The sequence below is a fragment of the Grampus griseus genome, assembly GCF_964374135.1.
Source record: "Grampus griseus genome assembly, chromosome: 5".
Taxonomy (NCBI): domain Eukaryota; kingdom Metazoa; phylum Chordata; class Mammalia; order Artiodactyla; family Delphinidae; genus Grampus; species Grampus griseus.
In genome coordinates, this window is record NC_138998.1 from 47,539,113 (window position 1) to 47,557,387 (window position 18,275).

At 44.5% G+C, this 18,275-nt stretch overlaps 1 protein-coding gene across 1 annotated transcript; it reads right to left on the minus strand.

Annotated features, from left to right (window-relative positions):
- Positions 1 to 15,756: 15,756 nt before the first annotated feature.
- Positions 15,757 to 17,455, minus strand: ACTRT3 (actin related protein T3; the record flags this gene model as incomplete). The annotated part of the gene is made up of 2 exons (XM_082654619.1): positions 15,757 to 16,675; positions 17,256 to 17,455. 2 exons carry the CDS (start codon positions 17,453 to 17,455, stop codon positions 15,757 to 15,759), a joined length of 1,119 nt encoding a protein of 372 aa, XP_082510745.1.
- Positions 17,456 to 18,275: the final 820 nt, after the last annotated feature.

An 18,275-nucleotide genomic window follows, 5' to 3' on the forward strand; every position in this document is an offset into this window, starting at 1 on the left:
TGAAAGATGATTATCATCTGGCGTATGAGGTCGAGTTGAACTCCTTGGTGCCATTACAGTTCAATTGCAGCTTTAATCGAGTTTTTCTCCCAAGGTTGAAAATAAGTCACTTGGTTCACTTTAGTAAGCTACTTACTTTCTAAATAATGGTGAGACGAATTCAACTATTTTCTGCAAATGATACGTATAAATAATGCTTTTCATTTTAGCTATAATATCCTCATTCAAAAATTGACATAAAACTCCAGTATTTTTATTTCTTCATTGCTGTATTTTTTTCTGATGGGTTTTCCTAGAATTGCTTTAAATATCTATATTTATTCATTTTAACATTTCTAACATAGACAGCCATGGTACACACATAAATATCACCAAAGTAAACACCTACAACTCTCAAGACAAAATATAGGATAGTGAACATCATCTAGAACAACTTTATTATTTTTTTTGGCCAGCCGTGAAGCATGCTGGATCTCAGTTCCTTAATCAGGGATTGAACCCGTGCCCCCTGAAGTGGAAGCATGGAATTTTAACCACTGGATCACCATGGAAGTCCCTAGAACAACATGTCTTATTGCAGATGTGCATCAAGTTCATAATCAGTGTTATATAAAAAACTTGACATTAGCACTTCCACCCTTATCCACACATCCTTTACCTGTATACCCAACACAAATCAAAACCACTTTCTGTTGGAGTAGCCACAATGCTCTTATCAGATTGCTGTAAAATCATTCCTTGCAAACTATGAGAATAAGACCTACCTCTCCTCTTTAATAAAATCATTAGAGGAGCTTCCGGGAAGATGGCGGAAGAGTAAGACACGGAGATCACCTTCCTCCCCACAGATACACCAGAAATACATCTACACGTGGAACAACTCCTACAGAACACCTACTGAACGCTGGCAGAAGACCTCAGACCTCCCAAAAGGCAAGAAACCCCCCACGTACCTGGGTAGGGCAAAAGAAAAAAGAATAAACAGAGACAAAAGAATAGGGACGGGACCTGCACCAGTGGGAGGGAGCTGTGAAGGAGGAAAGGTTCCCACACACTAGAAGCCCCTTCGCGGGCGGAGACTGCGGGTGGCGGAGGGGGAAGGCTTCGGGGCCGCGGAGGAGAGCACAGCAAAAGGGGTGCGGTGGGCAAAGCGGCGAGATTCCCGCACAGAGGATCAGGGTCGACCGGCACTCACCAGCTCGAGAGGCTTGTCTGCTCACCTGCTGGGGCGGGCGGGGCAGGGAGTTGAGGCTTGGGCTTCGGTCGGAGCACCGGGAGAGGACTGGGGTTGGCGGCGTGAACACAGCCTGCAGGGGGTTGGTGCACGACGACGGCTAGCCAGGAGGGAGTCCGGGGAAAAGTCTGGACCTGACGAAGAGGCAAGAGACTTTTTCTTCCCTCTTTGTTTCCTGGTACGCGAGGGGAAGGGATTAAGAGCGCTGCTTAAAGGAGCTCCAGAGATGGGCGCGAGCCGCGGCTAACAGCACGGACCCCAGCGACGGGCATAAGACCCTAAGGCTGTTGCTGCCGCCACCAAGAAGCCTGTGTGCGAGCACAGGTCACTATCCACACCCCCCTTCCGGGGAGCCTGTGCAGCCCGCCATTGCCAGGGTCCCGGGATCCAGGGACAACTCCCCCCGGGAGAACGCACGGCGCGCCGTAGGCTGGTGGAACGTCACGCCGGCCTCTGCCGCCGCAGGCTCGTCCCGCACTCCGTGCCCCTCCCTCCCCCCCGGCCTGAGCGAGCCAGAGCCCCCGAATCAGCGGCTCCTTTAACCCCGTCCTGTCTCAGCGAAGAACAGACGCCCACGCAGAGGCGGGGCCAAATCCAAAGCTGAGCCTCTGGGAGCTGTGAGAACAAAGAAGAGAAAGGGAAATCTCTCCCAGCAGCCTCAGAAACAGCGGATTAAAGCTCCACAATCAACTTGATGTACCCTGCATCTGTGGAATCCATGAATAGACAGCGAATCATCCTGAATTGAGGAGGTGGACTTTGAGAGCAAGATTTATGATTTTTTCCCCTTTTCCTCTTTTTGTGAGTGTGTATGTGTATGCTTTTGTGTGAGATTTTATCTGTATAGCTTTGCTTCCACCATTTGTCCTGGGGTCTATCCGTCCGGATTTTTTTGTTTTTTCTTAATAATATTTTTATTTTAATAACTTTATTATATTTTATCTTACTTTATTTTATTTTACTTTATCTTCTTTCTTTCTTTTTTTCCTTTCTTCCCTCCTTCCTTCCTTCCTTCCTCCCTCCCTCCCTCCCTCCATTCTTTCTTGCTTTCCTTCTTTCCTTCTACTTCTACTAATTCTTTCTTTCTACTTTTTCTGCCTTTTATTCTGAGCCGTGTGGATGAAAGGCTCTTGGTGCTGCAGCCAGGAGTCAGTGCTGTGCCTCTGAGGTGGGAGAGCCAACTTCAGGACACTGGTCCACAAAAGACGTCCCAGCTCCACATAATATCAAACGGCGAAAATCTCCCAGAGATCTCCATCTCAACACCAGCACCCAGCTTCACTCAACGACCAGCAAGCTACAGTGCTGGACATCCTATGCCAAACAACTAGCAAGACAGGAACACAACCCCACACATTAGCAGAGAGGCTGCCTAAAATCATAATAAGTCCACAGACACCCCAAAACACACCACCAGACGTGGACCTGCCCACCAGAAACACAAGATCCAGCCTCATCCACCAGAACACAGGCACTAGTCCCCTCCACCAGGAAGCCTACACAACCCACTGAACCAACCTTAGCCTCTGGGGACAGACACCAAAATCAACGGGAACTACGAACCTGCAGCCTGCAAAAAGGAGACCCCAAATACAATAAGATAAGCAAAATGAGAAGACAGGAAAACACACAGCAGATGAAGGAGCAAGATAAAAACCCACCAGACCTAACAAAGGAAGAGGAAATAGGCAGTCTACCTGAAAAAGAATTCAGAATAATGATAGTAAAGATGATCCAAAATCTTGGAAATAGAATGGACAAAATGCAAGAAACAGTTAACAAGGACCTAGAAGAACTAAAGATGAAACAAACAATGATGAACAACACAATAAATGAAATGAAAAATACTCTAGATGGGATCAATAGCAGAATAACTGAGGCAGAAGAATGGATAAGTGACCTGGAAGATAAAATAGTGGAAATAACTACTGCAGAGCAGAATAAAGAAAAAAGAATGAAAAGAACTGAAGACAGTCTCAGAGACCTCTGGGACAACATTAAACGCACCAACATTCGAATTATAGGGGTTCCAGAAGAAGAAGAGAAAAAGAAACGGACTGAGAAAATATTTGAAGAGATTATAGTTGAAAACTTCCCTAATATGGGAAAGGAAATAGTTAAGCAAGTCCAGGAAGCACAGAGAGTCCCATACAGGATAAATCCAAGGAGAAATATGGCAAGACACATATTAATCAAACTGTCAAAAATTAAATACAAAGAAAACATATTGAAAGCAGCAAGGGAAAAACAACAAATAACACACAAGGGAATCCCCATAAGGTTAACAGCTGATCTTTCAGCAGAAACTCTGCAAGCCAGAAGGGAGTGGCAGGACATATTGAAAGTGTTGAAGGAGAAAAACCTGCAACCAAGATTACTCTACCCAGCAAAGATTTCATTCAGATTTGATGGAGAAATTAAAACCTTTACAGACAAGCAAAAGCTGAGAGAGTTCAGCACCACCAAACCAGCTTTACAACAGCTGCTAAAGGAACTTCTCTAGGCAAGAAACACAAGAGAAGGAAAAGACCTACAATAACAAACCCAAAACAATTAAGAAAATGGGAATAGGAACATACACATCGATAATTACCTTAAATGTAAATGGACTAAATGCTCCCACCAAAAGACACAGATTGGCTGAATGGATGCAAAAACAAGACCCATGTATTTGCTGTCTACAAGAGACCCACTTCCGACCTAGAGACACATACAGACTGAAAGTAAGGGGATGGAAAAAGATATTTCATGCAAATGGAAATCAAAAGAAAGCTGGAGTAGCAATTCTCGTATCAGACAAAATAGACTTTAAAATAAAGACTATTAGAAGAGACAAAGAAGGACACTACATAATGATCAAGGGATCGATCCAAGAAGAAGATATAACAATTGTAAATATTTATGCACCCAACATAAGAGCACCTCAATACATAAGGCAAATACTAACAGCCGTAAAAGGGGAAATTGACAGTAACACATTCATAGTAGGGGACTTTAACACCCCACTTTCACCAATGGACTGATCATGCAAAATGAAAATAAATAAGGAAACACAAGCTTTAAATGATACATTAAACAAGATGGACTTAATTGATATTTATAGGACATTCCATCCAAAAACAACAGAATATACATTTTTCTCAAGTGCTCATGGAACATTCTCCAGGATAGATCATATCTTGGGTCACAAATCAAGCCTTGGTAAATTTAAGAAAATTGAAATCGTATCAAGTATCTTTTCCAACCACAACGCTATGAGACTAGATATCAATTACAGGAAAAGATCTGTAAAAAATACAAACACATGGAGGCTAAACAATACACTACTTAATAACGAAGTGATCACTGAAGAAATCAAAAAGGAAATAAAAAATAAGGGTAGGGAAAGCTGTGACAAAGCGAGAGAGAGGCATGGACATATATACACTACCAAACGTAAGGTAGATAGCTAGTGGGAAGCAGCTGCATAGCACAGGGAGATCAGCTTGGTGCTTTGTGACCGCCTGGAGGGGTGGGATAGGGAGGGTGGGAGGGAGGGAGACGCAAGAGGGAAGAGATATGGGAACATGTGTATATGTATAACTGATTCACTTTGTTATAAAGCAGAAACTAACATACCATTGTAAAGCAATTATACTCCAATAAAGATGTAAAAAAAACCATTAAAGGTAAGTCTTAGCATATCCATTTAATAAATGTGGAATCTGAAGTTGGGAGACTTATACTAGATTCTTCTGGCCAGGTTAGAACCCAGGTTAAAATCGTTTGACCATTTCTTCCTGTTTCCTTTTTCTCTCAAGGAAGAAATGAGAATTTGAAGATACTGTTATCAAACAAAGTTTGTGTGCATGATGCAGAGTGAGGACAAATAAACCAAAACGTCAGAGTTTGGAGCAGAGAAAGGTTTATTGCAGGGCCAAGCAAAGAGAACTGGTGGCTTGTGCTCAGAAAACCTGAACTCCCCATTGGTTTTTGGGGAAGAGTTTTTATAGGCAAAATTTGGGGCGAGGGCTGCAGGGTGTATGACTTTCTTCTGATTGGCTGGTGGTGAAGTAACCCAGGGTGGTGCTCCAGGAATCTTGTGCTCAGCCTGAACTTGCCTTCCTCTATCTGGGTGGGGACCCTAGTTCTGCCGAAGAACTCAAAGATATTGTTATAAATATTCCTTGAGGAGGGACTGGGACCCTGCCCCAAGGCTACACTATTGCTTCTTGACTGCTCCTCCCTTGTTTCTGCATTCTCTCTCCTCCCTGATTAGCAACTGTTTGAACCTGCCCTTTGAAGCTCAGGGAAGTTCACGGAGGCTAAGTGAAGCCTATTTCCTACAAACTATTGGGTTGGCTAAAAAATGTGTTGGGGTTTTTCCATAAGATGTTATGGAAGGCACAGTGGTTAAGAATCTGCCTGCCAATGCAGGGGACATGGGTTCGATCCCTGGTCCGGGAAGATCTCACATGCCGCGGAGCAACTAAGCCTGTGCAACTAATGAGCCTGCGCTCTAGAGCCCACGAGCCACAACTACTGAGCCCACATGCTGCAACTACTGAAGCCTGTGTGCCTAGAGCCTGTGTTCCACAACAGTAGAACCCACTGCAATGAGAAGCCCGCAACGAAGAGTAGCCCCTACTCGCCACAACTAGAGAAAGCCCATGCTCATCAACGAAGACCCAATGCAGACACACACAAAAAAAATGTTATGGAAATACCTGAATGAACTTTTTGGCCAACCTAATAGAAATGGGCGACACAGAAAGGATTTGTACCCAGGAGCCCCACAGGGTCCTGCTTGGTTTCAATACTGCACACTGTGATGACTTTCTAAGAAGGGAGATCTAAACCAAGGTGGAGGAAGGGTATGGGAGAAATGTCCTCAATTCCACCAGGTGATGGTATAAGCCTCCTCATGTTACCAAGTCCAAGCTCGCTCTGCTTGCTGCATGACAGGCCAATGAGTCGGGAGATGAGGTGTTGAGATAAGGAATACGACTTTATTTGGAAAGTTGGCAGACCAAGAAGATAGCAGACTAGTGTCTCTGAAAAACCATCTTACTGGGGTTTGGATGCCAGTTTCTTTTGTAGAACAGAGAAGGGGAGGAAGTAAAGTAAGAAGGCCATAAGATTCACATATGTCCCCTGGAATGGCCAGCCTCGAGGAGGGGATATGTTAATTTCTTCTTTCTTCAGCTATCTACAGGTGGACAGGGTCAGGATGTTTCCCTGAACAAAGGCACTTTTGTTAAACATTCAGGCAGAGGGGCAGTGTTCCCTGAGGCAGGCCATTGTGTATAGACAGTATCCTTTTAGTGAACAAAAGCAACGGGAAGCAAAGGTTAAAGTAAAAGAAACAGATCCAGCTTGTAGTCAGATTTCGCTCTCCCATGTTACACTCACAGCCCCACCAGGATCTGACAGAATAGACACTGAAGGACAGGCCTATGCCTCAGGCTGATTCATAGAGCAAATATCGTAGGTGTCCTAAATGTGGGGGAGGAGTTCCAGTTCTATTTTCAGAATATTATTAAAGTTTTATTTTGAAATTTCTGTCTTTAGTGATATTCCCAGGGGCCTATAAAAGATGCTAAGAGCATAGCCTCCTTTCACATACAATTACCTTGCATAGGCCTTTAACTGGTGGGATGGCCCAAACTCCCATACTTCTGGGAAAATCATTCCTGACTTCTAGTATCATTGAATTTGCGTAGGCCAAAGGTCACAGATTAGTAGCTATGATGGGCCAGATTTTTCCTCAAAAGGTTTTTTGAGTGGCCCATTGCAATGACTTCTGGCACCAACACCCAAGTTAGGCCAAACTTCACAGGTTAAGGGCACAGTTCTCCACAAGACTGCCCTTACTTCAGACACCAGCTTAAAGTCTGGGGTTCCCCAATCCATCCCCACTTCTGACCAGCTGGCTACAATTCAGCTGGCTCACCCTCAGGTTAGATAATTCACTGGAATGACTTGCAGAACTCAGAAAAGTGCTATACTTACGATTACAGTTTTATTATAGAAAAAGGATTCAAATCCAAACCAGCCAAAGAGAGAGATGTATAGGGTGAGGTCTGGGAGGGCCCCCAATGTGAAGCTTTCTCACCCAAGCTTCAAAGTGTCCAGAGTTTTGACTGGGACTTCATTACATCAGCATGATTTGTTGAGTCATTAGGCAGTCTCTAGCCCCACTCCTCTCCTAGGAGGTCTGGCTGATAAGGACGTTTGGTCTTGTTGATGTGACCAGTCCCATCTAGGTCATCCCATAAGCTATTAGGTGTTGTCTGAGGGGCCCACCAGGAATAAGAAAGGCACTCCTACCAATCAGGAAATTCCAAGGATATGGAAGCTACTTCTCAGGACTCAGGAATAAAAGCCATCCAAGTTCTTTATTATACACACACACAATATGTAATTTTATTTTAAATTTACTATCAACATTTTAAAATCAGTCTTCACGTAAACTAAACTTTTTGTCTCCCCCTGAAATATTTCCAATTTTAGGCCTCCGTTCCCACAAGGCTGCTTCCCCTTTAAAAAGGATATTTCCCCACCATCTCCACAGTCTTATTCTTGGTGTGATTCACTCCTTTTGTTTCCTTCTGGTGCACTGCAGACATTTAAATTTGCAAACCTTGGCCTAAGCCTTGGGTGTTTTTGCTGTTTTTACTTCCATCACACATTATTACCTTAAAAGAATAAATGGGGAAGGAATGACAATTACCTTTTGTCATTTCATTCTCACCTTAGTTTAATTTAAAACTACTTTTCCTCTACACTTTGTGTGAGTGAGGGTGCAGGTGTCTTCTATTTGTCTCTTATGTCTTGAGCCAGGCCAACATGGAATTTTTGACCGCAGAACCAGGACAAACTAAATTAAAACTCACATCATCCTCAGAATCAAAAACTACAGCCAACCCAGGACCTTGGAAAAGAAGCCTCTCTTTCTAAAGACAAAACAAAACCCATGTTTCTCAATATTTTTAAAGCTGTAATTTCCTTCACAAGCATTAAATTCTCACATTCTCCTTTATTATTTGAAATTCATCATAAGTAACTAAAAATAAATAATTGAGACAAATAGTTATTTTCAAATTTCATTTACCCCTTCCCCCATTAAAACCCTTTGCAAATCACTGTTTAAATAATCTTAAAGGCATGAAATAAGCCCCAAGTACTTCAGGGGCCATGTGGATACATGCAGTCTCTCTCAGGTACAGGGGTTGCACAGACCTTGAAGTATAGGCAATCCTCAATATTTGCAGATTCCATATTTGTAAATCCACCTACTAAAATTTATTTGTAACCCCAAAATCAATAGCTAAAGCGTTTTTACAGTCATTCATGGACACATGCTGAGCAGTGAAAAATTTGAGTCACTTGACACAAAGTTTCCCTACTGAGGTCCAACAAGGTGACACGCTGCCTACTTATTCCAAAAAGAACACTGTAAACAAGTGCCCTTTTTATGATCTATTTAGTGGAACTTTTTTTTTTTTCATTTTTGTGCTTATTGATGATTTTGCTGTTTAAAATGACCCCAGGTATAGTGCTGAAGTGCTGTCTGGTGTTCCTAAGTGAAAGAAGGCTGTGATATGCCTACAGAAAATATATGTGTAGATAAGCTCATATACAGGCAAGAGCTATATATAGAGTCGTTGAATATGAGTTCAATGATAATGAATCAATAGTATATATTAAATAAGGTGTCTTTAAATAGAAACACACATAAAACAAGATTATTCATTGATCAGTTGATGAAAATGATGTGACTAGAGGCTCTCAGGAACCTAATCTTGTATTTCCCCTAGGAGAAATGGTTTCGTATTCACTAATTCAGTGTTACGGTGACTTTATAGAACGAACTACCACAAATAACAAGAATAAACTGTACTTGTAAACTAGTGAAACACACAATGGACTTTCCAGCACAAAATCCTATCAAAGAAGGTTGTGGAGGGAAGAGAGCAGGGGATGAAAACTAAGCTCACAGGCAAGTAACCTTTAAAGATGTTATTTTATTTTTAAACCAGAAAATGGTGGTGGAGCTAACACTAATCATCTTTCCCGGACAAGCCAATGCAGCATTAAGGTGCCACATAGTAAATAGAACACTGGACTTTAAAGTTCAGGGGGCTAATTGCTGGTTCCAACTCCGCAAAAAATTAACTTAGCCAAGGGAGTTTCTTCATCTGGTAGAGGGACTCAAATCTTGTAGCAATAAGAAGTCACATTTGCCATAATTATTATCTCCAAAATGTTATCATGTAAATTATCTCATTGGTTGAACTCTATGGCCCCTTCTTGCTCCAAAATTATATAATTTAAGGAAGAGAATCATTCTGCCAAAACAGAAAAAAATATATCAGATGTTCATAATACTGAGAATTTTCCTTTGGAATGTTTATAAGACATTTGTCAAGGAGAGGATTTCAAGTATAAGAACTAGAAAACGGCTGTGGTCTTTTAAATTGTATTTATTAAATCACTACTTTCTTTTTTAAAAATGAGAGAGAGAGGGACTTCCCCGGCAGTCCAGTGGTTAAGACTCTGGGCTTCCACTGCAGGGGGCATGTGTTTGGGAAACCCTGCAGGCCTCAGGAGGCCGAAAGAAAAAAAGAAAAAAAAAAAAGAGCCTTGTCCCCAGTAGGTGGCCATCCTTGCCTCAGGGCAGACTCCATCACAAATTTTGTACATGTGGAGAAGCAAAAGTACCACTAGATGGAGCAGGAACAAAAGACATCTATTTATTTCTAGTTCAAGGAACCCTGGCAGTCTTCAAAAGCGATCTTAAAAGGTCACTTTCTGAGTAAATGGAAGCTTAGTGAAGCTAGCTGAGTTACCTGAAAAACCAAGAAAAATCTTTGGCAAAATCAGAACGAGAACGTCATTCACTAACTTACCCCATGTTCTTTCCACAAAACCATGCTGATGGGAAAACTTTTTCCTTCTTAGAGAACATTACCAGAAACAGTGCAGTCCAGGTTTTTCACATTTCTTAACTGAAAGCTAAGAATTGTATTAGACGACACTGAGGGACCTACTTCAGGCAACAGGATGAAATGCTAGACATGTTCATGTAGATACTGACATGGTCCTGATTTTTCTTTTCCATTGTCGGGTCCAGCTCCAGGCTGGATATCACACTGATAATTTGCCTTTACAATTCAGGCTGCAGGGTACTCTCTGTCCCAGCAATTGCCGCCAGAAGAGCTGTCTCAAGGAAGTGAAGGCACTGACTTCAATTCCCACATAAACCTGGAAGTTAGATTTCGGAGACGAATGGGCAGAATGACCTGTTGATTGTTTCCTAATGGGCCTTTTTCTTCCCCCCCCCCCTTGGCAAAGAAACCTCACCCAATTCTTGGGTGGGGGTGGGGGTGGGATATATATTTCTTCGTACACTTTTCCGTCACCACTTAATACTTTGCACCCAAAGACGGAGACAAAGATGAAAAGCAACGACCATTAAGGAACAGAATTTCCACTGTTTTAAGAACAGACTAGCTCTTCCAGTTAACAAATATTAAGTGTTTAATAATCTCACAAAAAAACACTTCTCTTCCATACCCGATTGTCGGGACTGATCGGGATATACTTTGGAAGAGGCAAAAACCTCGACAAAATCCGCAGAGCAGGAACTGCGTTGTGATACTATGATAAAGGGCAACAAAACCAGAGAGGGAGGACAAAAAAACCCTACACAGGAACGGCCAGCTGGCTATTCGTCTCACTGCCCATTCACTGGGACCAATTTTGGAGGTGCCTCCACGTGTCCTTCTGACAGTTGATTTGCACGCACTGTGGTCCAATCTCCAAGTTTGGAGGCCCACAGGCCCACCACTGACGGCGAGGGAAGACGGACGCGCACCAACGGAGTCCCTCCCAGGGAGAAAACAGACTGCCCGCGCCCCACCCCCGCAGCTCCTCCGGCTGCAAGTGTCTGAGCCGAGTCCCGGGTGCACGTCCCACAGCTCAGGGAAGCGCACCGCGCGCGGGGACCGGCTCCGTTCCTTTCCCTGCGGTAAGAGCCTCGCCTCGGCCCCCCAAGCGACCCGCGGCTGACAGAGCCCAACTCTTCGCGGCGGCAGTGGGCGCCTCCGGAGAAGCCCCGGCCGACCGCGGCCTCAGGCGGGGCGCGGGGCCTGGGCGGGCGAGCCACGCAGGTTCCCGGGAGAGGTGAGCGAGCCAGCGGCTGACATTTTTTGTTTGCTTCGGTCTGGATTGTGGATAGCGGTAGGCCGAGGCTTTTCCGCCCGCTGAAAGTCAGCGAGAAAAACAGCGCGCGGGGAGCAAAAGCGCAGCGCCTACGCCAGTCTCAGTTAGGGTTAGACACGAAATGGCAGCCACCACTCCCGGGCCCACCCTCCGCAACCCACAGCGCCTCCTCCAGCGTCTCCTTATAAAGGGAGTGGCCGCCGCCTGCGCGGATTGGCTGGGGCCAGCCCGCCGCGGCTCTCGCGAGAACCGGTCTCACAAAATTTTTTTTTTTCAAAAGTTCTGTTTCCCGCCATGAGGACAATCGCCGCCCCACCCACATGTTCCTTACGGGAAGATTGGATCTTTTCTTCAGACGTATTAACTTGTAATTTGAAAACTAACTTGAATGCTTTTTAGCGCTGTTTTCCATCTCTTACAGACCAGGCGAGGTGCACGTTACTATCTTAAAGAAATGGAGTTCATACAAAAATTGTAGGGCCAAATTCTCAGTTCGGATCATCACGTTTGTTAGAGAACTTTACCAAAATAGATTCCCGAACAGAATCTTGGCTTGGCTCATTGGGCTGCCTCCGCGATCCTGACCTGTTCCCTTCCTGAGCAGAGGTTGTTTTATTACGTATAACTACTCTCTTCTCGATCTCAACATTGAGGACTGAATCTCCCTTTTATTAGGAAATAAAGGCTTTTCAGTCATTGACTTTGCTTTAATGTTGTGTCGTGATAGTGTTAAAAAAGAACAATGCACCATAAATTGTAGCAGGTTTTTATATTGGCCGGTACATGCTGTTTTTCATATAACTGGCTAATCTTAAAAGTTGAACTCTTCAATTGGGTGAACTTCATGGAGCTGTCGCTAGCGGCACCGCGATCTGAAAGAAAAGTAAAATGTTAAGGGGATTGGTTCGATATGGTTTAAGATAGGGGAAAATATAACTAAACGCAAATTTCACATTTTATTTCCTTTCCCTAGATTACCTGAAAAGGATCATCCATGACCCCAATGAAGAGGCTAGAGTCTGTACAGAATATTCCAGGCTAGTTGTTGGGTTAACTGCCTAAGAAACCACAGTTAAGGACCATGCCCCTGCCTAATCTAGCAAGCTACTTTGGAGAACACTTTAAATTTACATCTCTTAACCTCTTTACATCTCAACTTCTTAATTTGTAAATGGAAATACTATTTGTCTTGCCCATCTCTCTGGGATGTTGAAGTTTAAATTAGATAAATGTATCTAAACAGGTTAGCCGAAACTTCTTTTAGGAAAAAAGCACTTTAAGAATTCTAAAGTGAGGGGGTTGGGATCATTCTGTTAGGGGAACCACTGACTGAAACCGCCTGCCCTGGCCAGGTACCATAGTAACCACTTGCAAGAGCTATCTTAAGCAGGAGGTCCTGGTAAGGAATGCGGAACTAATAAGCTACCACCAACCGGAAGAATTTGGGGAAGATCAAAAGGAGAGAGGAGGGCTTCCTTGGTGGCGCAGTGGCTGAGAGTCCGCCTGCCGATGCAGGGGACGCGGGTTCGTGTCCCGGTCCGCGAAGATCCAACATGCCGCGGAGCGACTGGGCCCGTGAGCTATGGCCGCTGAGCCTGCGCGTCCGGAGCCTGTGCTCCGCAACGGGAGAGGCCACAACAGTGAGAGGCCCGCGAACCACCCGCCCCACCAAAAAAAGGAGAGAGGAGACTCCAGTCCATGTGTTGTACCAACTTCCCAGAATCCTTCTCGCTAGAATCCATCTTGGCTGAGTGATGCGTGTGCCACCAGGAAGGATCCTGAGTCAGAGTGAGTGGCCAGAAACAACACAGAAATCAACCAAATTACCATAAAACCCGAGACTGCGAGCCACGTGGCAGCGCAGTTCTCCTGTGTTCCCTTACCCTGCTGCTCTCTGCCCCGCCGCCCCTTCCCAATAAAGCCTCTTGCTTTGTCAGCATGTGTGTCTCCTCGGACTATTCATTTCCGAGTGTTAGACAAGAGCCCACTCTCGGGCCCTGGAAGAAGGGGTCCCCCTTCCTGCAACAATTCTCTCTACAGTGCTTGTGACTCTAGTGAGTACGGCATCGACTATTCAAACTGCTCTCAGATAATCATTTTCTACACCTTATCCAATCTAGTAGTTTTGCTTACAATCACTAAAATGATAAACACATGTCAAAAAATGAAATGCACCTCTTCACAAATGCTTCAGGCCAAACTGAATTACTTCCTGCTGCTTGTACATGCCCATGATTTTTACACCTTGGAGGCTTTGCCCTCATGTTCCCTCTGCCATCAGTGTGCTTCTGGTCAATTCTGTATAACTGCATATCTACTGGGAGTGCACCACAGAAGTCATCAGGGAAGGGGACAGAGATGAAAAGAGAAAGCCCACAATCCCTGTCCTCTAAGAACATATCTAGTAAGGGAGAAAGACAAGCAAACCAAAAGATAAGGCTGCATAAATTAAATGGTCAATAAAAGTACAAGTAATATAATGTGCTGAAGGATACAAATAATCGATTTTGACTATGGAGGAAGTAGCATGAGCTGGACCTATAAATAGTCTAATTCTATAAGCAAAAAATAACATTGTGAAAGTTCCCATAGAGACATTATCTCATTTGTATTTCATAAGGACCCTGTGAGACAGATAGGGATTAGGATTAGCAACCCCACTTATCAATGAGGAAATTGATCTTCAAAATATTTAAACAATTTGTTTAAATCATGCAGTGGGTAGGTGGCAGGGCCTGGACCTGAACCCACATATACTGCCCCTAAATTCAGAAGGACGGGCACTCTATTAGGTTTAAATTTCAGCTTCAAGCCCAGTCCCCAAAAGCCTTCCCTGAGCCTTCAAGTTGTTTTCCCTCCTGTAAGTCCCCTTTTTTTTTTGCACGGGCTTATTCACTGTTGTGGTCTCTCCCATCGCGGAGCACGGGCTCCGCGGCCATGGCTCACAGGCCCAGCCGCTCCGCGGCATGTGGGATCCTCCTGGACCAGGTCACGAACCCGTGTCCCCTGCATCGGCAGGCGGACTCTCAACCACTGCGCCACTAGGGAAGTCCTGTAAGTCCCATTTTATATTTCTCTTAGAACACTAAATCACTTTCCACCTTATATTATTGCAATTAAAGTATGAATTTCACCTCTCACACTGGACTGCTGGCTTCTTAAGGACACAATCTGACTCCTGATTTAGCACTTACTGCACTTAGCACAGTGCTTTCCATAGAGCAGATACTACATACTTTGAGTTATGTCAACATTGCCATCATTCTCTCAGCTACCTTCGTCATTTCAGACCCTTCTTTCCCCTTCATAACTAATTAGGCACCTAGACTTGTCAGTTTTTCATAATTTCTTCTTTTTAATTCCTATTGCTTATAATCTTGAGTATAAGAATTGACTACTTTATATCTACACTAACAACTTTCTAATTGATCACTGAATCTCCAGGGCCTTTCCCAGTCCAATTTAGCCTCCAAACTACTACCACATTCATCTTAATTTCCTTATGTCTCCTCTTTTCAAATCTTTAAAGGCTCCTTTTTGCCTATAGGACATTTAAAACAAAGCCTTCCAGTCTCTGGCCTTAATTTACCTTCCTAGTCATTGCTCTTAGTCTGCTCGATATGAGCTCTTCATTTTTAACAAAACCAGTGTATTAAACATGCCTTGAGTATGCTTTGTTCATCCTATCTAGCTTCTTGCTCATTTCCACTATGCTCTTCTGAATATCTGCCCTCTTTTATTATGCTCCCACACCCATCCTAATACCACCCTATTCATGATGGCATACCTCTGCTATGAAATCTTCCCTTATAGCAAACTTGCTTCCATAAACTTCAACAACCTTCAATCTGTATCACTCATTTGGCACATATCATGTTGTACCACAAATTGCTCTCTCCCTCCAAAGGAAGTGTAAGATCTCCAAGGTAAAGAATAACATCTTCTCAGGACTTCTCTGGTGGTGCAGTTGTTAAGACTCCATGCTCCCATGTTAGGTGGCCCGGCTTCCATCCCTGGTCAGGGAGCTAGATCCCAGATGCATGCTGCAACTAAGGAGCCCACCTGCTACAACTAAGACCCGGCACAGCCAAAGAAATAAAATTAAAAGAGTAATGTCTCCTCTAGCATTTAATTTGGTTCTACTCAATAAATATGTTATTTGACTGCTTCATCATTATTTTCCCCCATTATAGAAATGCAACAGAGACATGGACCTTCCAATAACTGAAATATTTTGTTCTCCCAGAAACATATAATATCCAAAGTTTTCTGTCACATGTACTCAAAACATTTTCTTCTAACCATTTTATCTGTATTCAGAAGCATCTTTGGTGTACTATGTTGGGTCCGACTTCTTTAAATTCTGCAGCGGTGATCCACATGTGCTGGAAGGCAGAGAGGGATGCAAGAATAGAGCCTCCCACCCACACTGATATTTTCCTTTCTGGGGGAGCAATAACCTGCACAGGGGTGTTGGCAGGCACCACCTTTGCTATATCTTTAACTAGCCGCTTATCTAAACCAGGGAAAGAGGTTGATCCCCCAGCAAGGATAATATTGGAGAAAAAGGAATTCCTCAGCTCTGTATCACATTTCATTATGCTGCTGAAGCACATCTTATCAATGCCAGGGGTCTCAAGATGCAGGAGACTTGGAGAGAAGAGGGCCTCTGGACAATGAAAGAGCTGGTCATGGAGTTTGATTGTCTTCCCATCAGGTAGTTGGTAAACCTTCTCTATACAATCAGCTTTCTTGGCCTTTTCCTCTTCAAAGTTCATTGCCACATAACAATAGGTTTCCTTAATGTCTGTGACAATCTTTCTGTCTGAAGCACTAAGCAGCATGATGCCGTGCTCCTTCAACAGCATCATGAGGTAGTTGGTAAGGTCAAGACCTGCCAGATCTAGCTGCTGGACACTATGAGGCAGACAGTAACCCTCAAAGATGGGTACACACTGGGTAACCCCAGCACCTGAATTCAGCACAAAGCCAGTTGTGAGGCCAGTAGCAAAGAGAGCTAGCACCCCCTGGATGGACATATAGAAGGCAGGAACCTCCAGATGCTCAAAAAACACTTCAGTGACCCGTTGCCGGTTGGCCAGTGAGTTCAGTGCTGACTCTGTAATCAAGACTGGGCCATCACAGGGCTTTAGCTTCAGGTTATCGTCGTAGATATGCTTCCACATGATCTCCATGTCCCCCCAGCAAGTAATGAGACCACGCTCCACTGGGTAGCTGTAGGAAAAGCAATAAGATAAATGGCAGCTTTAAATTTTTCCAGTGTCTACTCTCTTCAAACATGGGTTAATCCCCGTATTTATTACCAGTAGCACTTTATGGGCAGTGCCCGCCAGAGCCTCTCAGAGATGGTAACTGCCAGCAAAAGATAGCCCAGCTACCTTCCTCTGCAATTTTTGTTGCTTTCCATCTTCCCTGCCTCTTTGGAATACCCCTTTTGACTTTAAATATATATATAGGGAAATCTTCACAGTTTTAATATCAGTTAGTTGAAAACAAATAGCCCGGAAGACAAAGGTACCTTGAATTAACATTCCTAAATGAACTTGTATTTTATGAACGATAACTGTGTTTGTACGTTTGAATACATTTGAATAGATACAGCGAGCAAGCAATGTTCACTCTTTAGGTATGTGGTACCCTCAGAGATTTGCGGCTCGAGCGTTTGCAATAATGATAGCTGGCAGAGACTTTCCTGTTCCTCACTTCTTATCCTTTCTCTCAGTGTTGGGCCTCTCCTCTGGGATCCCCCTACTTTGCCTCCACGCGGGTCCTGCCCGCCGGGAGAAGGCGGTACCTGATGGAAAGTGCGCTTCTCCGCTGCTGCGCTTGGTCTCCCACGCACACTTCCTGCGCGCCCTCTGCCCCCCAGGTCTGGCCTTTGGCGCGGCCTATAAAGTTCGGGTAGACAAACTGGGGCTCCCGGGACCCAGCCAGGCCCGCCTTGATCACTCCTGAGCCGTTGTCGATCACCACCGGTAGCTGGTAGTAGCTCATGACGCCGCCGCCTCCTGTCGCCCGGCCGCTCGGGCTGCCCTGGCTGCGGGCTAGGCGGGGAGCGCGGAAAGTGATGTGCCGGTCAGACGACCTGGAACGCCGCGTCATAGAGACCCCGGCACGGCCCCGCGGGGCCTGAGCCGGGCTGGAGGGAGCCGGGGGCTGGCGGGGAGGCGGGGGGGAGTCCCAGGCCGGGGACTCGATGGATGCAAGGTGCACTCTAAAGTGCCACCCACGATTGCGTCTCACCCGGGTTGGGCCACTCCTCACCCCCTTGGAATCCGGGAATACCAATATCAGGAAAACCTGACTTTCTTCCCAGAAAGCTAGATACAAATCTAACCCTTCACAAGAGGCTTTCTCTAATACCTCGATGAGCCATAAAAACAGTTTTATTTCTCAACGTCATTACATTCTGGTTAATAGATGTCTGTCCAAGGGCCTGCGGGAAGCTCTGAAATGCGCCCTCGAAACTGGAAAAAGGTGGAGAGATTTGACAGGGTAAAGTGTCGTAGCGGGGGAGGTACGGTTCATGCTTCTGAACTTCTAAAAAGAGAATTTCGTCAACTTGTAAAAAGAGAAAGGGAAAAAGTGCTAGGACTTAAAGTGGGTTTTAAATACTTTTATTATTATTTCTATATATTCTGGGCAGTACTTTGTTGTGTTTCTTTCCCCGTGTTTTCTAAGCAAAATGTACTCAAAACCAAAAAAGTATAATCTCATTTTTAAATTTTTTAAGCAATCCCATCAGGTTACCCACCCCACGCCCCTGCCCCCGGTGTAATATGGAAGCTCATTCTCATTCCCTAAAAATTCTTGA